The sequence below is a fragment of the Ctenopharyngodon idella genome, chromosome 7, assembly GCF_019924925.1.
Source record: "Ctenopharyngodon idella isolate HZGC_01 chromosome 7, HZGC01, whole genome shotgun sequence".
NCBI classification, from domain to species: Eukaryota; Metazoa; Chordata; class Actinopteri; order Cypriniformes; family Xenocyprididae; genus Ctenopharyngodon; species Ctenopharyngodon idella.
The window spans coordinates 29,546,025-29,564,609 of NC_067226.1; the positions used below are offsets into that span (position 1 = coordinate 29,546,025).

General features: G+C 36.5%; 2 protein-coding genes across 2 annotated transcripts in view; one reads left to right on the forward strand and one right to left on the reverse strand.

Moving 5' to 3' along the window:
* Nucleotides 1-6,044, forward strand: part of rin1b (Ras and Rab interactor 1b) — a 34,953-nt gene extending 28,909 nt beyond the window's left edge. The window contains exon 11 of the mRNA XM_051901459.1: nt 60-6,044. Within this exon, the coding sequence (XP_051757419.1) occupies nt 60-377 (318 nt within the window). The 3' untranslated portion in view covers nt 378-6,044. The remainder of the gene's footprint in view (nt 1-59) is intronic.
* Nucleotides 6,045-6,627: 583 nt separating this feature from the next.
* Nucleotides 6,628-16,713, reverse strand: zgc:101810 (uncharacterized protein LOC493612 homolog). Its single transcript, XM_051900267.1, has 8 exons — nt 16,534-16,713; nt 15,786-15,896; nt 11,561-11,849; nt 11,340-11,476; nt 10,549-10,698; nt 10,020-10,165; nt 8,542-8,674; nt 6,628-7,366 (listed from the first exon to the last, which is right to left on the reverse strand). Exons 1-8 carry the CDS (start codon nt 16,579-16,581, stop codon nt 7,196-7,198), a joined length of 1,185 nt encoding a protein of 394 aa, XP_051756227.1. The 5' UTR covers nt 16,582-16,713; the 3' UTR covers nt 6,628-7,195.
* Between the last annotated feature and the right edge of the window lie 1,872 nt (nt 16,714-18,585).

An 18,585-nucleotide genomic window follows, 5' to 3' on the forward strand; every position in this document is an offset into this window, starting at 1 on the left:
TAAATCAAATCCACCCCTAACTATGTTTATGTTTCTTGTTGTTCCCTGTCGGATTGCAGAGGTTCATCCGTGTGTTATTCCAGGACGACATTCGTAGTGCAGTGCGGACTCTTCTCTGGAAGGCGGGGGAAAATGTTGATGCTTTAGCCCAGGCCTGCGCCGGTCTGTTCGGCGTGAGCGAGCCGCAGCACTACTGTCTGTTCTGGAGGAGTGAAGGGGAAATGCGTCCTCTACCGGCCCACGTTCAGCCCCATCAGCTGGGCATGCATGAGGGAGCGTCCCTGTCGTACCTCCGCTGCGATCACGACTTCAGCAAGATGCGCAGACTGACCAGAGGCGGCGCCGTAGATCTGGGAGAGTCGGTGTGTGAGGAGTGAGGAGAAGCAGGTGCAGAATATGACTATATTTTTTGTCACATTCGTGGCAAGAGGATTATGGATGTCACACAGTATTTGAATGCTGTATATGTGTTCAGTTCTATGGATGATGGTGATTATTTTTGTTTGTGTTGGGTGTAAACTGAAAGCACAATAGCATTTCCAATGAATCAAAGCAAGAAGCGAGATACTTGGTAATAATGCAAAAAGCAATATCTGCCAAACAGGAGATCTAGAAACGCTGTCCAGCGCTCTGAGATTCAGCTCTCACTTATTGATTGGCTTGCAGAGGTGTGTATTGCAGAGTAATACCAAAGTGTTGAACATAATACAAAAAAACTTAATAAAAATATATATGTTTAAAGAATCATATATGTACACATCTGACATGCTCTGAGTATAGACACTGTGTCTACACTGGAAGTGTTGCATTAAATCGTTCCTGTTTGCACTGGAAGTGTGTCACGATGCACCTTCAGTTCAAGGTTTCTAAGGTTTGACACATTACTGCAGCCACTTTATTTCTTTTGTTCATCTGATTTTTTTAAATATAAATATCATATGTGAATTGATTGCTATTCATTTTATTTAATTTTACAGTGGGTCCAAAAGTAGTGGTCGACTGATATTGAATTTTTTGATGGCTGTTATCTTAGAGAGCAGGATGGCTGATGGCTGATATAAAGCTGATAATAATAGTAAAATATTAGACAGAATTGTTAAACCGAGACAAATGAAGAAGGAAAATGGTAGCTCTATGCACACGCACTGGTGTTCTCATCGCTGTATAAAAATAAAAAATAAAATAAAAGTCCCGCTTATGACACATCAGCCAAACAGAGAAACTCACTGGCAGATGCCAATAATTAAAAAAAAAATTTTAGGATTTTGATGTAAGGTTTTGGTGTAAAATGAAAAAAAGTAAGATATTATCCACTTTCTAAGTCACCAATCAGCAAAAATAAGCAAATTTGCACATGTGAAGCTCCATAAAGCTCCATTATAACTTAAATTGTGCTTGATAACATGCAACACTTCATTGTAATGCTGATTAATATATTTTTAATGAAAAAAAAAATAGGCTTTTCAAGGGGTCGGGTTGGTTTTTTTTTTTTTTTTTCAGATATTTTTGAAAGAAGTCTCTTAAGCAGAAAGTATACTTCATTTTTTATGCGTACGCTAGTGTACACAGTCGAACACAGCCTTGCAAAGTATACTTCACTTGACTCGTACGCGTACACAGGCGTTTGACGCATGCTCATTGCGACAAATTGCAATACCTCTATGAGTTACGACCCATATAAACCAATCTTGGTATTCTTTCATGCTAGAGTTGTACAAATGAGGGTACTTTCTAAAATCTTCATACAATCTCTCATTTATGTAGGCCTACATTTTTGCTTTAGCTTGCATGCGTTCCGGTCTGTTCTGTTTATGCAGTTTTTCTTCGACTACCTTGTGAATCGACACTCACAGGGCACGGTTGCCACCTTCTGGATAAAGTAATTACTGCAAAAAAAAGTGCACGCACACTATTCTGATGACGAAATTCGCGTCACGCGCGTTGTACGCTGACTCTCGCATACACATAAAAAGTGAAGTATACTTTGGCCTTTAAGCTCATTAAGGCTGCGTTCATTTGACCAAAAACGTTATAAATATATTTCCTGTCACTATTCAATGCATCCTAGCTGAATAAAAGTATTAATTTCTTTATTTTAAAAATCTTACTGACTCTAACTTTTGAAAGCTAGTGTATATTTAATAAACAAAAATGTAACGTGCAAAATGCAAATATATTGTAGTTTATTTCGTGATGAGCTGATGTGCAGCTTTGACATTTCCAGTGTAGACAACAGACGCTCTTCCAGTGTAAACACAGTGTAAGTATCGAGTATGAAGGTTTGAGTATATTGTGAGTTTTGCGGTAACACTGCTGTACTACAGTCTGCTTGTGGTACTCTGAGTTTTACTTGAACTGCACCGGCTATTTTGTTAGCTGAACATTAACTGAATGAACATCGTGGACTTGATCATTGAATCACCATTGGCCTGATATTTGTGTTTATTTAATTTATTCCTTAATATCCTTCAGAAAACAGACTATTTCAGTGTTTGAAGGATGTAGTGAACATGTGGCATCATTATCATTTGTGAATACTCCATGTAAATAGACTCCAAAGAAACAAGCTGGTTGTGATTTGCAGAAGTGTTCAGCAAAAATAGTGTATCATGTCACGCTTGCTGAATGTACTGCTCTGGTTTCACCTCATGGTGGGCAGATAAACACGTAGACACTGTCAGGAGCTTGAATTATGGCTGCCCACAATTCAACTCATACCGGGAAGCAAATTTTGTTAAGTCAGAAAGAATTTCCCTTTTGGATTGAAGAGAGGAGGGTGATTCTCAAAATGGCCATCAAGTGTCAAACTTGGGTATTTTATTGAGAGGTTTTAGTTTTAAGCCTGAGTCATATGCAGGAAACGGTGTCATTTGTGCCTGATAAATTCAGGATTTTAAAAAAAAAAAAAATTATTCTTTCTGAACCAGTCCTATTATTTTAACAATTAAAGTGCCCCTATTATGCTTTTTGGATATTACCTTTCATACAGTGTGTAATATAGCTAATATAGCTGTCTTATTGTCTCCCAAAAGAAGGAACGATTCAGAACTGCTGAAACGAGTCATCAGTAATTCCAGTCTCATTTCCTGACCAATTCTATGTAGGTTTGTTACAAATTTGCATAATGGTCTTCATTGGCTGCCCGTTAACAATGTTTGACCCGCCCTCGAACACTGTAGTTGTAGTTGAGACTGGAAGAGTTTGGTTTGAATTGTCGACATGTCGAGAAGATGCTGTTTTCAGAGCTGCGAAAGCAAATCCACTTTGATGCACTTCCAAAGGATGAGATTGTTATGGTAAAACAACACCATCGTTTATGTTGAACGTGATACACCAAGTACAACATGTTCCTGGATCAGTATCTTTGTTGATCCTGGAACAATATTCCAGTTAACCAATCAGATTTGAGGGACAAGTTTACAATTTATGTCAAGTTTAGACTTAAAACCAAGGTTAGGTGATTTTACATCAGTGTTATTCATCTATCGTTTCCCGCTGATTTTAGGGATAACTTATGGGTTGGGGTAGGGATAGGGTTAGGACTAAATACGGTAAAACGACACCATCGTTACTGTTCGTATCACTGTGTATCAAGTGCTGTGGAAGACCTGAAATTCAGATAAGGTAATGGGCGCTTGGTTTCAGACACACACTGTAAGCGGTCGACCAATCACAACAGACTGGGTCATCTGACCAATCAGAGCAGAGTAGGCTCTAGGAAAGGCGGGGTTTAGAGAGACCAAATCCTTTATGGAACTGTTTCAGACACTGTGAGAAAAGAGCTGATGCTGCAATGTATATTGTGAGAAAATTAAAGTGTTTTTTTAACTTGGATGTAGTATCTATTGTAGGAGACTCCAAAACAAATTTAGTAACCTTTAAAATAATATAATAGGGGTTCTTTAGGGCACGCGGTAGAACAACGTCATAGTTACTGTTACTGTTTGTATCACTGTGTGAGTACAAGTGCTGAGAAAGCCTCCGCAGCTGAAATTCAGATATGGCAATTGAGATTTTTTCCATGCAATTCTTCCATTGGGATTTTTAAACAGTCTTCTTTAAAGCATTATAAGCCATGAACCAAGCCAACCAGCTACAAGGTGAATCATAGCATTAAAAACTTTCATTTGAAGCAAAAAAACATGTGAAAACCGGACAAAAATATAAGGAGAAATATAAAACTGTATATATATATATATATATATATATATATGTAAATTAAAAAAATATTTAAAAAAAAAACCAATATGTTAAGTTTATTACAAAATATGCATATATATACAAATATTTAAGTATTTTGAGAGCGTAGAGAGACTGACTTGATTTGTTGTGCTTCATGGGAGTGGGAGGAGCTAAAGAGCTCTTTTGGCACATTTTGCTTGTTGCAGCTCTCTGATTGGTGTAATTACAGCATCATGGGAAATGTAGTTTTTCACCATGAATTCTGCTGTTAAACAAGATTATTTTAAAACTTAGTCAAAATATTACAGGCTCACGGCTTCAACAGAAGCAAATACCATTGACTGACAACGTTGTAGATCACAGTAGGTCTGTCTTTAAAGGTTTATAAGTTATCGTTAAAAATCAATTTCCCTATGGAGAAAATGAATGGAGTTTTTACTTCCGGAACCAGACTGTTGCACTGTTCATGGGCATTTGGTTTCCGACGCGCTGTAAGCAGTAGACCAATCACAATAGATCTGACCAATCAGAGCAGAGGAAGCTCTCAGAAAGGAGGGGTTTAGAGCAGAGGCGGCCTTTGTAATTCGGAGGCCTGTTTCGAGAAATGAGAAAAATAGAGTGAGTCATTGAGTATTCATAAGACCGATTTCGTTCAAAAGTGGATTCATTCAGTAACGAAACATCACTGTGTAGCTCGGAGACTGACAATGGCTTTACTGTGTATTTGTTTGGAACTATTTTCATTGGTGAAATAGAGCAAAAACAGACAATATTCTGAATCTAAAATGAAATGTAAGTCACCTAATATTAACTTATTGTTTATACTGTTGTATAAAATTGATATCATAATTGCAGTCATGCTGATATTCGGGAAAACAGCACTCTTGCTCATGTGGTATTGCTTAATATCTATATCCTTTATGAATATTAAAAGCAAGAACTCATACAGGAACTTTTTTTTGCTCCATATCTTGAATTTTGGAGGCATTTTTATTAATTTTGGTGGCATTTTTGCTCCAAGTCCCCGTTAATTTACGGCCCTGGTGTGCGCACGGCGTGATGGCGGGGCTCTTTTTCGAGCACAAGCAGGTGAAACATATCAAAGGCCACTACTGGTTTAGTGAGACTGAATCCTTTATGGAACCATTTCAGACACTGTGAGAAAAGAGCTGATGCTGCAGTGTATATTATAAAAAAATTACTGTAGGAGACTTTGATACAAAATTGTGAACCTTTAAAATAGCATAATAGGGGCACTTTAAACTATTACCCCAATCTAAAATATGTGGTTACAGCTTTGCAAAGTACCAATATTATTTATCGTTACTACCTGTTAATTTAATTAAATAAAAGTAATGTTAACCCATATAAATTTATATAATTATACAACCCATTAAAATGTAATGATGGATGGGAATATGCAAATATTTATTTTTCTTTTACATTAAACGGAGTTAAATAAGTTCCTGAGGTAAATCACATGGCAGCGTTTCCTGCGAATGTCCCGCCAAAACGACTGTTCCATCAAATGCTCTTTCGCCGGTTTCACTTTGACTCTGAATGTGACATTGAAATATTTTCTTTCTACAGTGTATTGTTTAACTATAAATGTAATGCTTATTCTACATGGGGCTCTGATTATGACTTCAGTTGAGTTTTGATGCTTTTTATTGCTGGATCAGTTGAACTCTTGACCGATGCATGCGTTCGTTTGTGATGCGCTTCATTGTGATGCATGAATGAACAATATGCTTCATATGACATCACGCACAGATTAATTTCTCTGAATGTTTACTGCCTACAGAACGGTGCTGTACGCTTGTTCACTGACATACAGTATTAAACTCCTATATGAATGCTAACGGCTGACATCTGTCTCTCTGGAGCTGTTAGTTGGCGTTTATGGATTATTGTTTGAGGTTCAATACACTGACATTGACCTTAACATTAGTAAGTTTGTAGTCCACTAGATGGCAGCAGCAAAGTAATATGTAATGTTGGATTGAGGCTCTTTTCTTGGTTTGGAACAAGTTAAAAAATAGTAGAAAGATTAATTATCAACACATGATTTTTATTCAGTATAATCTATGTTAACATGTAAAAATTAGCTGTGTCAAATATCTTAATTTCTGTAGTTTCAATTTGCCATTTATTTTGTGTATATATTTGTATTTGTGTGTGTAAATGATGTGTTTCAAAGTTTATACTTGGAGCTTGGATAAAAGTCCCCAGAATTTAGTAAAATTTTACAAAAATTGGGAACTTGTTCAGACGGAAAAATAGTTCATAAATAGCGTAAAGACTAGGTAAGGTCTTTAGTAAGACTGTAGTAATATATTTAAACTTATTTAAAATAATAGATATAAGTCAATAGTATGTCCTCTTAGTAACTGTTTCCATTTAGATAGCTAGTGAAAGTCACAATGAAATCAAAACTGACAACACTTATTTTTTTATGGAATATTGCAGTATTTATTATAAATTATCTATCCGTGCACATCATTATTTTTGTTAATCAAAATAACTTCCCCTCCCTCTTATAGCGACATCTCTTCTCTGATGACATGTTTACTGTGAGTGCGGGGCAACCTGTCAATCACATGAGATCCACCAATAGCAAACCACAACCATCCAATCAGTTCCCCACTGACAAAATCAAGCCCCGCCCTACATTTAAATACATCACAACAGGGAAGAAAGACTAGTGCTACATGCATTTCATGCCAATTTTAGTTACTTAACTGTACTTTGGGGGCTAAATTGCTAGAATAAACATCTCCAGATTTTTGCTAAATGTCTCCAAACCTATAATAACCCTTTTATAAACAAATCAGATGTCTATGGTATGCCCTTATTTAGGATCAGCAGCTAAGTGTTTGTGTCCGTTTTAGGGTTAGGGTGGTTAAAATGTTAGTTTTTTCTTTTTTACATATATATAACAATAGATCTGAATGGGAAGTGGCCACACAGACATGCATGAACTGGTTAGTGTGGCTGGTTTTGGTGCCGATGCTCATCGCAGCACTGCTCCCAGTTTGTCCAGCACCTTCAGGCCTTTCTCCTCGTACTCGGCTCGCGACAGCCAGAAAGACTCTTTGTCTTTCATGATGTTGGCCAGCACCGCACCGCCCATGAACACCATGTGTTTGCGGCGTGGAGGGTCTTCGATACGGATTTTAAATTTCTGTGTTGGGAGAGAAAACAGCAGTGAAGAAACAGCTTGCTTGAAGCAAAATTCATTTAAAAGTAATTTAAGCTTTCTGACATATAGCTTTTATATTTTGAATATGCAGTATTTAAAAGTTACTTTATTGTGTGCCAGTCCCTTATTTCCATGTCAGTACCAGCACTCTTTTGCTTTTCAAAGGCCTTTGTGATGTAAAATCGGTCACCTGGGGCCTTGTGTATGAATGTTTGTACACACAAAATGAGTTTTGGAAAAGTGCATACACTAGAGGTCAACCAATAATGGATTTTGCATATTCTGATAATTTGGGTGTGGTTAAAAAAAGATGATTTTCAGTTAATCAGTCAATAGTTTTTGAAAACTATATATTGAATTAGATGAATCTTACATCATGACATAAGTCATTTTATTTAATGAGATAAATGTATTATTAAGACTTTAATTTAATTATTATTAAATTTATTATTATATATTAAGACTTTTCAGACAAATATTAAATTAAGTTTTATTTTTTTCTGACCTCAGTGTTATTATAGTATTATAGTATTTATTAATATTCTGAATTAGCTTTTATTTTTATATTTTATAGTTTTCATTTTAATTTTATTTTAATTTTTAGCAATTTTATGTGCTTTTATGTATTGTGCATTTATGCTTTTTAAGTATTCGTTTTATTAGTATTTGTTTTCTTTTAAATATCTATATAGCTTTATTTAAGTTTTATTTAAGTTTTAGTAATTTAAGTAATTATATTTTTATATAACTTTATGTATTTTTTTTTTAGTTTTAGTACTTTCATTTATTTCAGTTGCTTTACAAAGCAACATTCCTAATTTTCATTTGAAGTTTTTTTAAGTTTAAGTTTTTCATCTAATCTTTATATTTTATTTGATTTCAGCTTAATTTCAATTACCGAAAATCTATTAATTGTAATAGTTACACCACAACACCACTGGCAATTAGTTTTTTCTTGTTCTAGCACAAATCCAGCAAATTTGAGGTTTATGCTTAAAACAAGAACTATTTTCCAATAGAAAAACAGTAAAAATAAGCTTTAACTGATAACTTTCAAACTGAAGTCTTAATATTGCACATACTTTTGATTCTCAAGTAAATGTATCTTTTTTTAAGGGTGTTAAAAAGGGTGTAGAAATCCTAGCATAACAGCTTACAGAGAGTTTGTCAGTGTCTCCTTTCAGCACTCTCTCCAGATACAGCTGCTTGATCTCACGCTCCAAACGGGACGGAAGTCCCGGGTACATGGTGGTTCCTCCGGACAGGACGATGTGCTTGTAGAATTCCGACCTGCAGATGGACAGTAAGACATGAAGCTCATCGACACCTTTGAAGGAACATTCCATCTTATTTTCCAGTACAAGTATCGAAATATTCTTATTTACTTGAGAAGCACAATGAATGATAATGACAACATGGTGAATGTGGTACATTTATACTATATAGAACATACTTTTTTAGTGGATGTGAATTAATAAATCATTTAAAATGAGTACAAACTCAAGGGAGTATGTGTTTTTGGATGTAGCAATCATTTTGTAAGTCACAAGTCTCGAGTCATTGTTGTCAAAAGGTGTGTTTGACCTGAAGTGAAGTGAAGATCGGTGTATGACATCAAAGTACCGCTAATCACTCTCACGGTACTTTGATGTCATACACCAAGCGGTCTGCACAGTGGCGCTTCAAGTCAAACACACCTAAAGTCGAGTCGCAAGTCATCAAATTTGGGATTTGAGTCCATGGCTGTGTCCGAAACCACCCCCTATACCTTTAAAATTGGGCACTATTTGAGGGGACAACCATTTGTAGTGGTGTCCGAAACCATAGTGGACCTTATCGTGTTCACTCATTCAATCCCATAATGCACTGCAATAATGAGTGTACAAGTCATGTACACTCAATGGCTAGAGAATACCCATAATGCACTGTGAGAGTCACGTGCCGAATAAATTCCCACATCTCACCAGAAGATGGCGCCCGCAGCTGAATCATCCAACCATACATTTTCCAAACCACTGGTCCAATGTGGGTACAGCATAATATCATACAGGTATACATTGCTTTTTAATTGATTATTACATTGTTTAATTAAGGTTAATGCTAGTTTCCATGACAGAGTTCAAGATAAATGTTTTCATTCCTACTGGAGCTGCCAGTTTGCTAAGTTTCAAATGATGATTAAATGGCACAAACTATGCAAAAGTGGCAGCCCTTCCGGCACGCTTAGTGTCCAAATTCACTCACTCATTTTCATTCAGTCCTTCAAGTGGACTATATTAGTGGATTAATGTAGGGAATAGTGAATGAGGGTATAGGGGGCAATTTCTAACACAGCTCATGACAAGCCCAAATCATGTGACTCTAGTCCAAAACACTGCATTTTGCTTCTCAAATAAATGTATGTCGATTTAAGAATGTTTCAGTATTTGTACTCAAAAATAGGCCTACTAAGTAAAAAAGACTACTAAGTTTTTTTGCAGTGTAGATAAAAATGTCTCCTAACTTGTTAGCTGAAGAACATTTGCAAAAAAAAATATCTGACTGTAAGATTTGCTCAACAAAAGTGCAAAGCCTTGCACAGAGCCGAGCATTAAAAATCTCCTAATTGACAATGATGGTGTTGAATTATTCCAACCTGAGGTCAATGTCTGCTGCCTGGATGGTGTTGAAGAGCAGCTCGGCCACACCAACTCCCTCCACGTTAATGAGATGAGGCTGGAAAAGAGCCTCCGGCGCTCCAAACCTCTCGCCTCCGACCATTATCATCCGTCCATCTGGTAACTGCGTGCGGAAAAGGTCAGTAAAATCTTTTATATGCTGTGAGGAAGGCACTCAAGTTAAGTCCACATCCTTGCCCTAAATTATTTGTTTTTTTATAATCCATTAAGATCTGTCGCTACTTCAATTTCATCGTGACATGCATGAGAACTAATAGCAGCTCTCTTCTGCCCCCTGTAGGAAGATACATTGGCAAATGGAAAATTAAATGCAACAGACCAATGATTGTCAGCTTGTTTTGCCTCAGGACTTCTAAATGGAAACACAGTATATCAAAGTTTTGTTCATGGTTCTCGAGGGCCTGTCATGCAACCTGTCCATGTAGGTGTTAGGTACTTGGTGTAACTTATTTTTGGCTTCGTTTTCATCAGCTGTAAGTGTATTACCGTGTAGGACTCCACCAGGACGGTGGTCTCGTTGGCCAGTTTCTGTTCCTGCTCAATGTTGTAGCCAACAAAACACAGTTTCTCCTTCATCATCCGCACCGTCTCGAAGTCTGCCGTGTGGTTGAAGGCGTAGCCCCGCAGAAGCAAAAGCTAAATAAATGAAATATCGGCATTTCAACAACTCTAGATATCTCTTTTTAATCATTTTTTAGCCAGACCACAACTGACTAATTGCCCTAGATTGATCTTTTGTATTTTTTTAAATAAAACAATAATTCTAATTGTAGCTTTTGATCCATTTTAAGATCATTTAAGAAAATTAGTCTGCAAAACAGACAGTTTAACAAAATGTTACAGGTACAGTAGAAGTTGAAAGGCTTAGTTCACCCAAAAATGAATCAGTTTCCACAAAAATATGAAGCAGCACAACTGCTGAAGGATCATGTGACACTGAAGACTGGAGTAATGATGCTGAAAATTCAGCTTTAATCGCAGGAATAAATTACATTTTAACATATATTAGAATAGAAAACTTCACAATATTACTGTTTTTACTGTGTTTTTGATCACAGATACCTGTGGAACATAAAAATATATTTTGAAGAACAATGGTGTCCAAAATAACATTGGACCCCATCGACTTTCATTGTATTGACATTTTTCAAACTATATAAAGTCAAACAGGTTTGGAATGAAATGAGGCTGAGTGAACTATCCCTTTTAAAATGTTCTGAATCTGTAACATTGCTCATTCCTTAGTTTCCATGGTGATAATAGAATGAGAATGTCACCTTAATCAGATAGCGCGTGATGTCACGTCCTGCGATATCTAAGCGGCGTGTGAGGTGAGGGAGAGAGAAGCCCTCGTACACAGGACAAATATGAGTCACACCATCTCCTGAGTCGATCACCACACCGGTTAACAAACCTGCCGCAGGAACACAGCACAAGTCAGATATACGCTTGGCATTTTTCATCTTCAACACCTAACTTTGACAGTCACTTCTGTTACCCTGAGCGTAGAGAGTCAGCACGGCTTGTATGGCAATGTAGATGCCGTGAAATTTGTAGGTTTCAAACATGACCTCGGCGATCTTCTGCCGGTTCTTCAGCGGGTTCATGGGTGGCTCCGTCAGCAGGACCTTGCAGTCAGGAGGGCTGATGTTGAGCCGCTGCGGGCCAAACGTGTAGTCCCACAGGTGTAGCATGTCCTCCCAGCTGCGGACTATCCCGTTCTCCATGGGATAAGAGACCTCCAGCATGGAGCGGCATTCGCTCGCCTCGTCACCCACCATCAGATCCTGATAGTGAAAGTGGAGAGGTGAATAACATTGATGTCAATGTCAAATGGGTTAAAAAAAAACAAGAAAAAAATATTGAATGTGTTAGGGAAGGGGTGTACAAACTCAGTCCTGGAAAGCCACTATCCTGCAGAATTTAGCTCCAACTTGCCTCAACACACTTGCCTGGAAGTTTCTTTCTAGTATGCCTAGTACAACCTTGATTAGCTGGTTCAGGTGTGTTTAATTGAGGTTGGAGCTGAACTCTGCAGGACTGTGGCATTCCAAGAGCAGGATTGGACAGTTAGTTCTTGCATTCATGACCTTAAGTCTAAATTACTGTAATGCTCTACTGGGTGGTTGCCCTGCACGCCTAATAAACAAACTCTAGCTGATCCAAAACGCAGCAGAACCAGGAAGTATGACCATATTAGCCCAGTTCTGTCAACACTGCATTGGCTCCCTATTAAACATTGTATACATTTTAAAATCTTGCTACTTACTTACAAAGCACTAAATGGTTTAGCTCCCCAGTACCTGAGCGAGCTCTTAACACATTATAGTCCTTCACGTCTATTGCGATCTCAAAATTCTGGACAGTTGATAATACCTAGAATATCAAAATCAACCGCAGGCGGTAGATCCTTTTCCTTTTTAGCACCTAAACTTTGGAACAGTCTTCCTAGCATTGTTCGGGAAGCAGACACACTCTGTCAGTTTAAATCTAGACTAAAAACACATCTCTTTACCCTGGCATACACATAACACATTATCTACATGTAAATTGTTAGGCTGCATAAATTAGGTCAGCCGGAATCGGGAACACTTCCCATAACACCTGATGTACTCGCTACATCATAAGAAGAATGGCGTCTACGCTAATATTGGTCTCTCTCTGTTTATTTCGAGGTTTGCCGTAGTCTGCCAGATCCAGGCCGTATCCAGATGAGATGAAGGACCTGCGCCTAGACACGACGACAATGCAGCCCTGAAGTGTCAACTAAACTATCCCCTGCGAAGGCCTCCCCCCTTTACCTATGTATAGATAAAACGTTATCAAAATGATTCCAGTTCGCATGGATCCGCGGAAACGACTAATAATTCTGTATTATGTAGCCAGACAAGTAATTTGGCAATGTCACTTTGTAAAAAAGACAGTGTCTGCGCACATACACATTCAAACACGCATACCTATAGACTAAACACATAAATGAACAGCAAGAATGCATTAAAAGTCTTCTGTTTTCAGTTAAAAAGGTGTCACTTAAGCGGCCTCTAAGTTAATAATTAACGATTTTTACAATGGAAGTGATTCAATCAAAAACTTACTTTAGCTCGATAATAACTTTTTCCTAGAGCTGCTGTAAAGCCAAAACAATTAATTTTCCTATTATCACTGTGAAGCTGCTTTGAAACAATCTGTATTGTAAAAAGTGCTATATAAATGAAGAATTCAGAATTCATCTGTGAATTCCATTAATTCTATATTCTACAAATTTAAAGACTGAGCATAATTAATAATAAATCTCACTCAACTCAAATTGCACAGCTATCAACAATATTAACGAATTTAAAAAAGTTTTTGTTATATATTTGAGAACTATAAATCTATATTAGAGTAATACATAATGACAGTCTTTATATTGTGTGTGTGTATATATACATATACAGTGGGTACGGAAAGTATTCAGACCCCCTTAAATTTTTCACTCTTTGTTATATTGCAGCCATTTGCTAAAATCATTTAAGTTCATTTTTTTTCCTCATTAATGTACACACAGCACCCCATATTGACAGAAAAACACAGAATTGTTGACATTTTTGCAGATTTATTAAAAAAGAAAAACTGAAATATCACATGGTCCTAAGTATTCAGACCCTTTGCTTAGTATTTAGTAGAAGCACCCTTTTGATCTAATACAGCCATGAGTCTTTTTGGGAAAGATGCAACAAGTTTTTCACACCTGGATTTGGGGATCCTCTGCCATTCCTCCTTGCAGATCCTCTCCAGTTCTGTCAGGTTGGATGGTAAACGTTGGTGGACAGCCATTTTTAGGTCTCTCCAGAGATGCTCAATTGGGTTTAAGTCAGGGCTCTGGCTGGGCCATTCAAGAACAGTCACGGAGTTGTTGTGAAGCCACTCCTTCGTTATTTTAGCTGTGTGCTTAGGGTCATTGTCTTGTTGGAAGGTAAACCTTCGGCCCAGTCTGAGGTCCTGAGCACTCTGGAGAAGGTTTTCGTCCAGGATATCCCTGTACTTGGCCACATTCATCTTTCCCTCGATTGCAACCAGTCGTCCTGTCCCTGCAGCTGAAAAACACCCCCACAGCATGATGCTGCCACCACCATGCTTCACTGTTGGGACTGTATTGGACAGGTAATGAGCAGTGCCTGGTTTTCTCCACACATACCGCTTAGAATTAAGGCCAAAAAGTTCTATCTTGGTCTCATCAGACCAGAGAATCTTATTTCTCACCATCTTAGCAAACTCCATGCGGGCTTTCATGTGTCTTGCACTGAGGAGAGGCTTCCGTCGGGCCACTCTGCCATAAAGCCCCGACTGGTGGAGGGCTGCAGTGATGGTTGACTTTCTACAACTTTCTCCCATCTCCCGACTGCATCTCTGGAGCTCAGCCACAGTGATCTTTGGGTTCTTCTTTACCTCTCTCACCAAGGCTCTTCTCCCCTGATAGCTCAGTTTGGCCGGACGGCCAGCTCTAGGAAGGGTTCTGGTCATCCCAAATGTCTTCCATTTAAGGATTATGGAGGCCACTGTGCTCTTAGGAACCTTAAGTGCAGCAGAATTTTTTTGTAACCTTGGCCAGATCTGTGCCTTGCCACAATTCTGTCTCTGAGCTCTTTAGGCAGTTCCTTTGACCTCATGATTCTCATTTGCTCTGACATGCACTGTGAGCTGTAAGGTCTTATATAGACAGGTGTGTGGCTTTCCTAATCAAGTCCAATCAGTATAATCAAACACAACTGGACTCAAATGAAGGTGTAGAACCATCTCAAGGATGATCAGAAGAAATGGACAGCACCTGAGTTAAATATATGAGTGTCACAGCAAAGGGTCTGAATACTTAGGACCATGTGATATTTCAGTTTTTCTTTTTTAATAAATCTGCAAAAATGTCAACAATTCTGTGTTTTTCTGTCAATATGGGGTGCTGTGTGTACATTAATGAGGAAAAAAAATGAACTTAAATGATTTTAGCAAATGGCTGCAATATAACAAAGAGTGAAAAATTTAAGGGGGTCTGAATACTTTCCGTACCCACTGTATATATGTAAATATACATATACATATATTTGTGGTTACTGAAAGGTTTGAAACACTATTCGATCATTTAGAAGGAACTTAAACTTAACAAGAATAAGGAATTAAAATAAAAGATACATTAAAGGAGGAATAGAAATAATTTAAATAATAATTTTAAATATGAATACAGGTTTCTTGTTACATGATGGTGTGTGTCAGTATTTTAGTATTATTTATATACTATATATTTTTATTAATATTTTTAATTGACTTATATATTTTTTGTTTTAATTTAAATTTTTAGTTGAAGTTTCAGTTGTTTTATGTGATTTTGACATTTTTGTTGTTTGTTTGTTTTTTCAAATCTGTAGATTTAATTTATTTTATTTCAGTTTTTGTCATTTTATTTAAACTTAAATTTATTTCAGCTAGTTATTAAGACACCATTTCAAATTTACATTTCAGTTTATATATATCCCCCAGCTGTACTTCGATTAGGAAAACAATTTTTAATAGTTTTAGTTACCGATAACAAAAATATGTATGTGTAGTGTGTGTGTGTGTGTGTGTGTGTATATATATATATATATATATATATATATATATACATATATACACACACACACACATATACACACGCAACCTATTGTTTTGAGTCTTGTTATTGAGTCTCTCTGGAGGGCCGGATAACTCACCTTGATCTCAATATTCCCAACTTTTGTATCTGACCGAATGATGGGACGTCCCACCAGGGCTGGGAAGATGTGGTCAGGAAAATTGGAGCCAGCAAAACCACACTTGACAAACTGCAGACAATGTGTGAGAAGATAATGAGTGAGTAGTAAGAAATGATCAAACTCAGCTCTGTTTTATATTTCAGGGTTCTAAGGGCAGATATCATATGACTGCACTGAATTATTTGCGATAAGCCTGTTTTGAAGAACTGCATCTTCCCCAACTCCCTCTAACTTCCCTACTTTCATGAAACTGTTTTAAAGTGTCATGTCAGGAACCTTTACACATGTCCATGACGTGGTAAAGCACACCAGAGTTTAAAGCGCTTCCTCATTTGTGACCAATAAACTTGTATCTTTTTCCCTGCCACCTTTTAAGGTGAAGTAAGTGTTGTTCCTGGCCAGGCGTGTTCAGACAGACCGAAGCAATGCAACAGGTCTCTGCACGAGGGCACGTCAGGCATGCAGCGCCCACAGCAGCAAGTCTTGTAAATAAAGTTCTTTTGATCTCATTTGAGTTTTAAAAAAATGTAGTTAAAATCGATTAAAACCTTTACAACAGTTTTTGAATCAAAACAACTTTCCTTGATCATTCATTTAAACACAAGTAGTGTTCTTTCATAAATGATCAATCAGCAGTTATATTGCTTAGATACAGTTTTAGCCCTGTTATGAATGTTGTTTCCACAATACTTAGTGAATATCTTACCCCAGTGCCATTGTCACACACGACCACTTTCCTCCCGTCGCTGTCCATGCTGCAGTGTTTCAGATGACGTGCAGGGAAACACCCGCTCTGACTGTCAGGACGTTCACTGAGGACACAGATACTCTCAGTCTCAGTCAGGCTGTTTTGGTGAAGTGAGGTCAGAAACAAAGGGGCCGGTTTTGCTGAGGAGGAACAGAGGGACTCCGCCTAGTTTAGTGTGAGGAGAAGAATCCCAAATGAAAAAAACTTTTATATTGCAGAGTTACGTTTCAAAAATATGTCATTTAATGGAATAATGCAAACATTTTTACAGTAAAAAACTGTTAACTGCAAGTCATCTTATACAGTAAAATGTTATGTTTTGAAAAGCAATACATGCTATTTAAATAACTGTAAAATATGGTGAAAAAGATGCATTAAAATACTATAATTGAGAAAATGTATTGCCTATTTAATAAAGCAATATGTATATTTTTACATATTTACATATTTTTAAAATAAAAAGTGGAACTCCAAAGATGATAAGGTGAAATGTAATCCACCTTATCATACAAAATATTACATTTTAAAAGACAATTATGTAATTTAAAGACTCCCTGTGGTGAAAAATCAAGTTTTTAATGTTGTTTATGTCTCTGTGGTGTTTTTAAAATGCTTTAAGACAAACCATGTGCAAATTCATCAGTCAACAGTGAGTATTTTCTCCTTATACGAGATATATCCAGCTGTGAGGGCCGGAGCTTAATAGAGTTGCGCTACATACACACGTCATTTTCTTTTATTATATATCTATCTTTATTGGCTCTACAATAGATTTGACAACAATACTTTTAAATAAAGTCACTTTTCAATTCATACATGTACAAGATATCATGATGTACAATGAGCAATATTTTGAAGTCATGTAGTACAAACACAATAGTTTGTTATTAGTTCACTTTATGAAGTAATGAGAATACTTTTACAATTTAAAAATATATTAATAAATGTGTAACGGTACTTGCTAAGCTAATACATTTTTGATACCTTTTGCAAGTATTGTTAGTGTGCAGGATTTCCATTGGTTTTTTGTTTTTTTTTTAGATTTTTGACTTTTTTGGTCTTCTCTCCAACACACCTATCTATTACCTGCAGGTGTGTGATGATAATTGTTAATTAATCATATTAAATTCATTATAAGTTCATTTAAATTCAATATTTAATGGAAGGCCTCTATATTAAAACCAATAAGACGTTTGACAGAACAGAACAAGATGAGAATATGGTGAGTTGCCTGTAATTTCTGTCATGAAGTGAGGAAATTATTTATATGTTTGTCTGCTAAAAATATATTGAAGCTTTATTTTGTTGTCAGACTTTATTTTATAGAATATTTTTCCAGTGGTCAGTTTGATTACTTTTCAGGATGGGTGTTGAGTTTGGCTTTGCAATGAATTTCAGTGATGACTGAGGTCTTTCTGCATAAATACATACTTGTAAATGTAAATGTACATATTTGTTGTATAAAGTTTGCATGTTTTCTTTTTAATTTTTTTAGCTGTTTATACGTATATTTAAATTATTTTTTTACCTATTTTATTAATTAAATGTCTTATTGGTTTTCATATAAAGAAATGCACGTTTCACTTGTTCAAGTCTTTGTATTAGGCCTAAATGACTATTTTGAAAGTGCAACATAATAAAGTGCAACATGTTTTAAATGAAATATGTTGCATGCATATTATACTCTGTCTTTAATTACTATTTGTAACAACATAAACATGAAGTAAACAACACATTTATTGATTTTTTTTTTTAATTAAAAACTTGTCATTGAACTAACAATTAACTATTTTGTATTGTAACATTAAACACCATTAATAGGCAAAAATAATCCTCTTTGTACATCATGATACTCTTATCCATGTACAAATTGAAAACTGACCTTATTTAAAAGTATTATATATCAATCCAATCAATAGCCATGTGAAAATAACTCAAAAGATTACATGCAGGCCTACACGTGTTGGTACACTGTATACTATTGGATATCATTGCCTTATACTGCGGTGT

What these genes read in the sequence shown, in the direction of transcription:
- zgc:101810 (XM_051900267.1), bottom strand. Translation starts at nt 16,581, where the DNA reads ATGGACAGCGACGGGAGGAAAGTGGTCGTGTGTGACAATGGCACTGGG. An exon ending in TGTGTGACAATGGCACTGGG is followed by an intron (nt 15,897 to 16,533) that starts GTAAGATATTCA and finishes CATTGTCTGCAG; the next exon opens with TTTGTCAAGTGTGGTTTTGC. An exon ending in TCCTGGTGGAGTCCTACACG is followed by an intron (nt 10,166 to 10,548) that starts GTAATACACTTA and finishes TTCCGCACGCAG; the next exon opens with TTACCAGATGGACGGATGAT.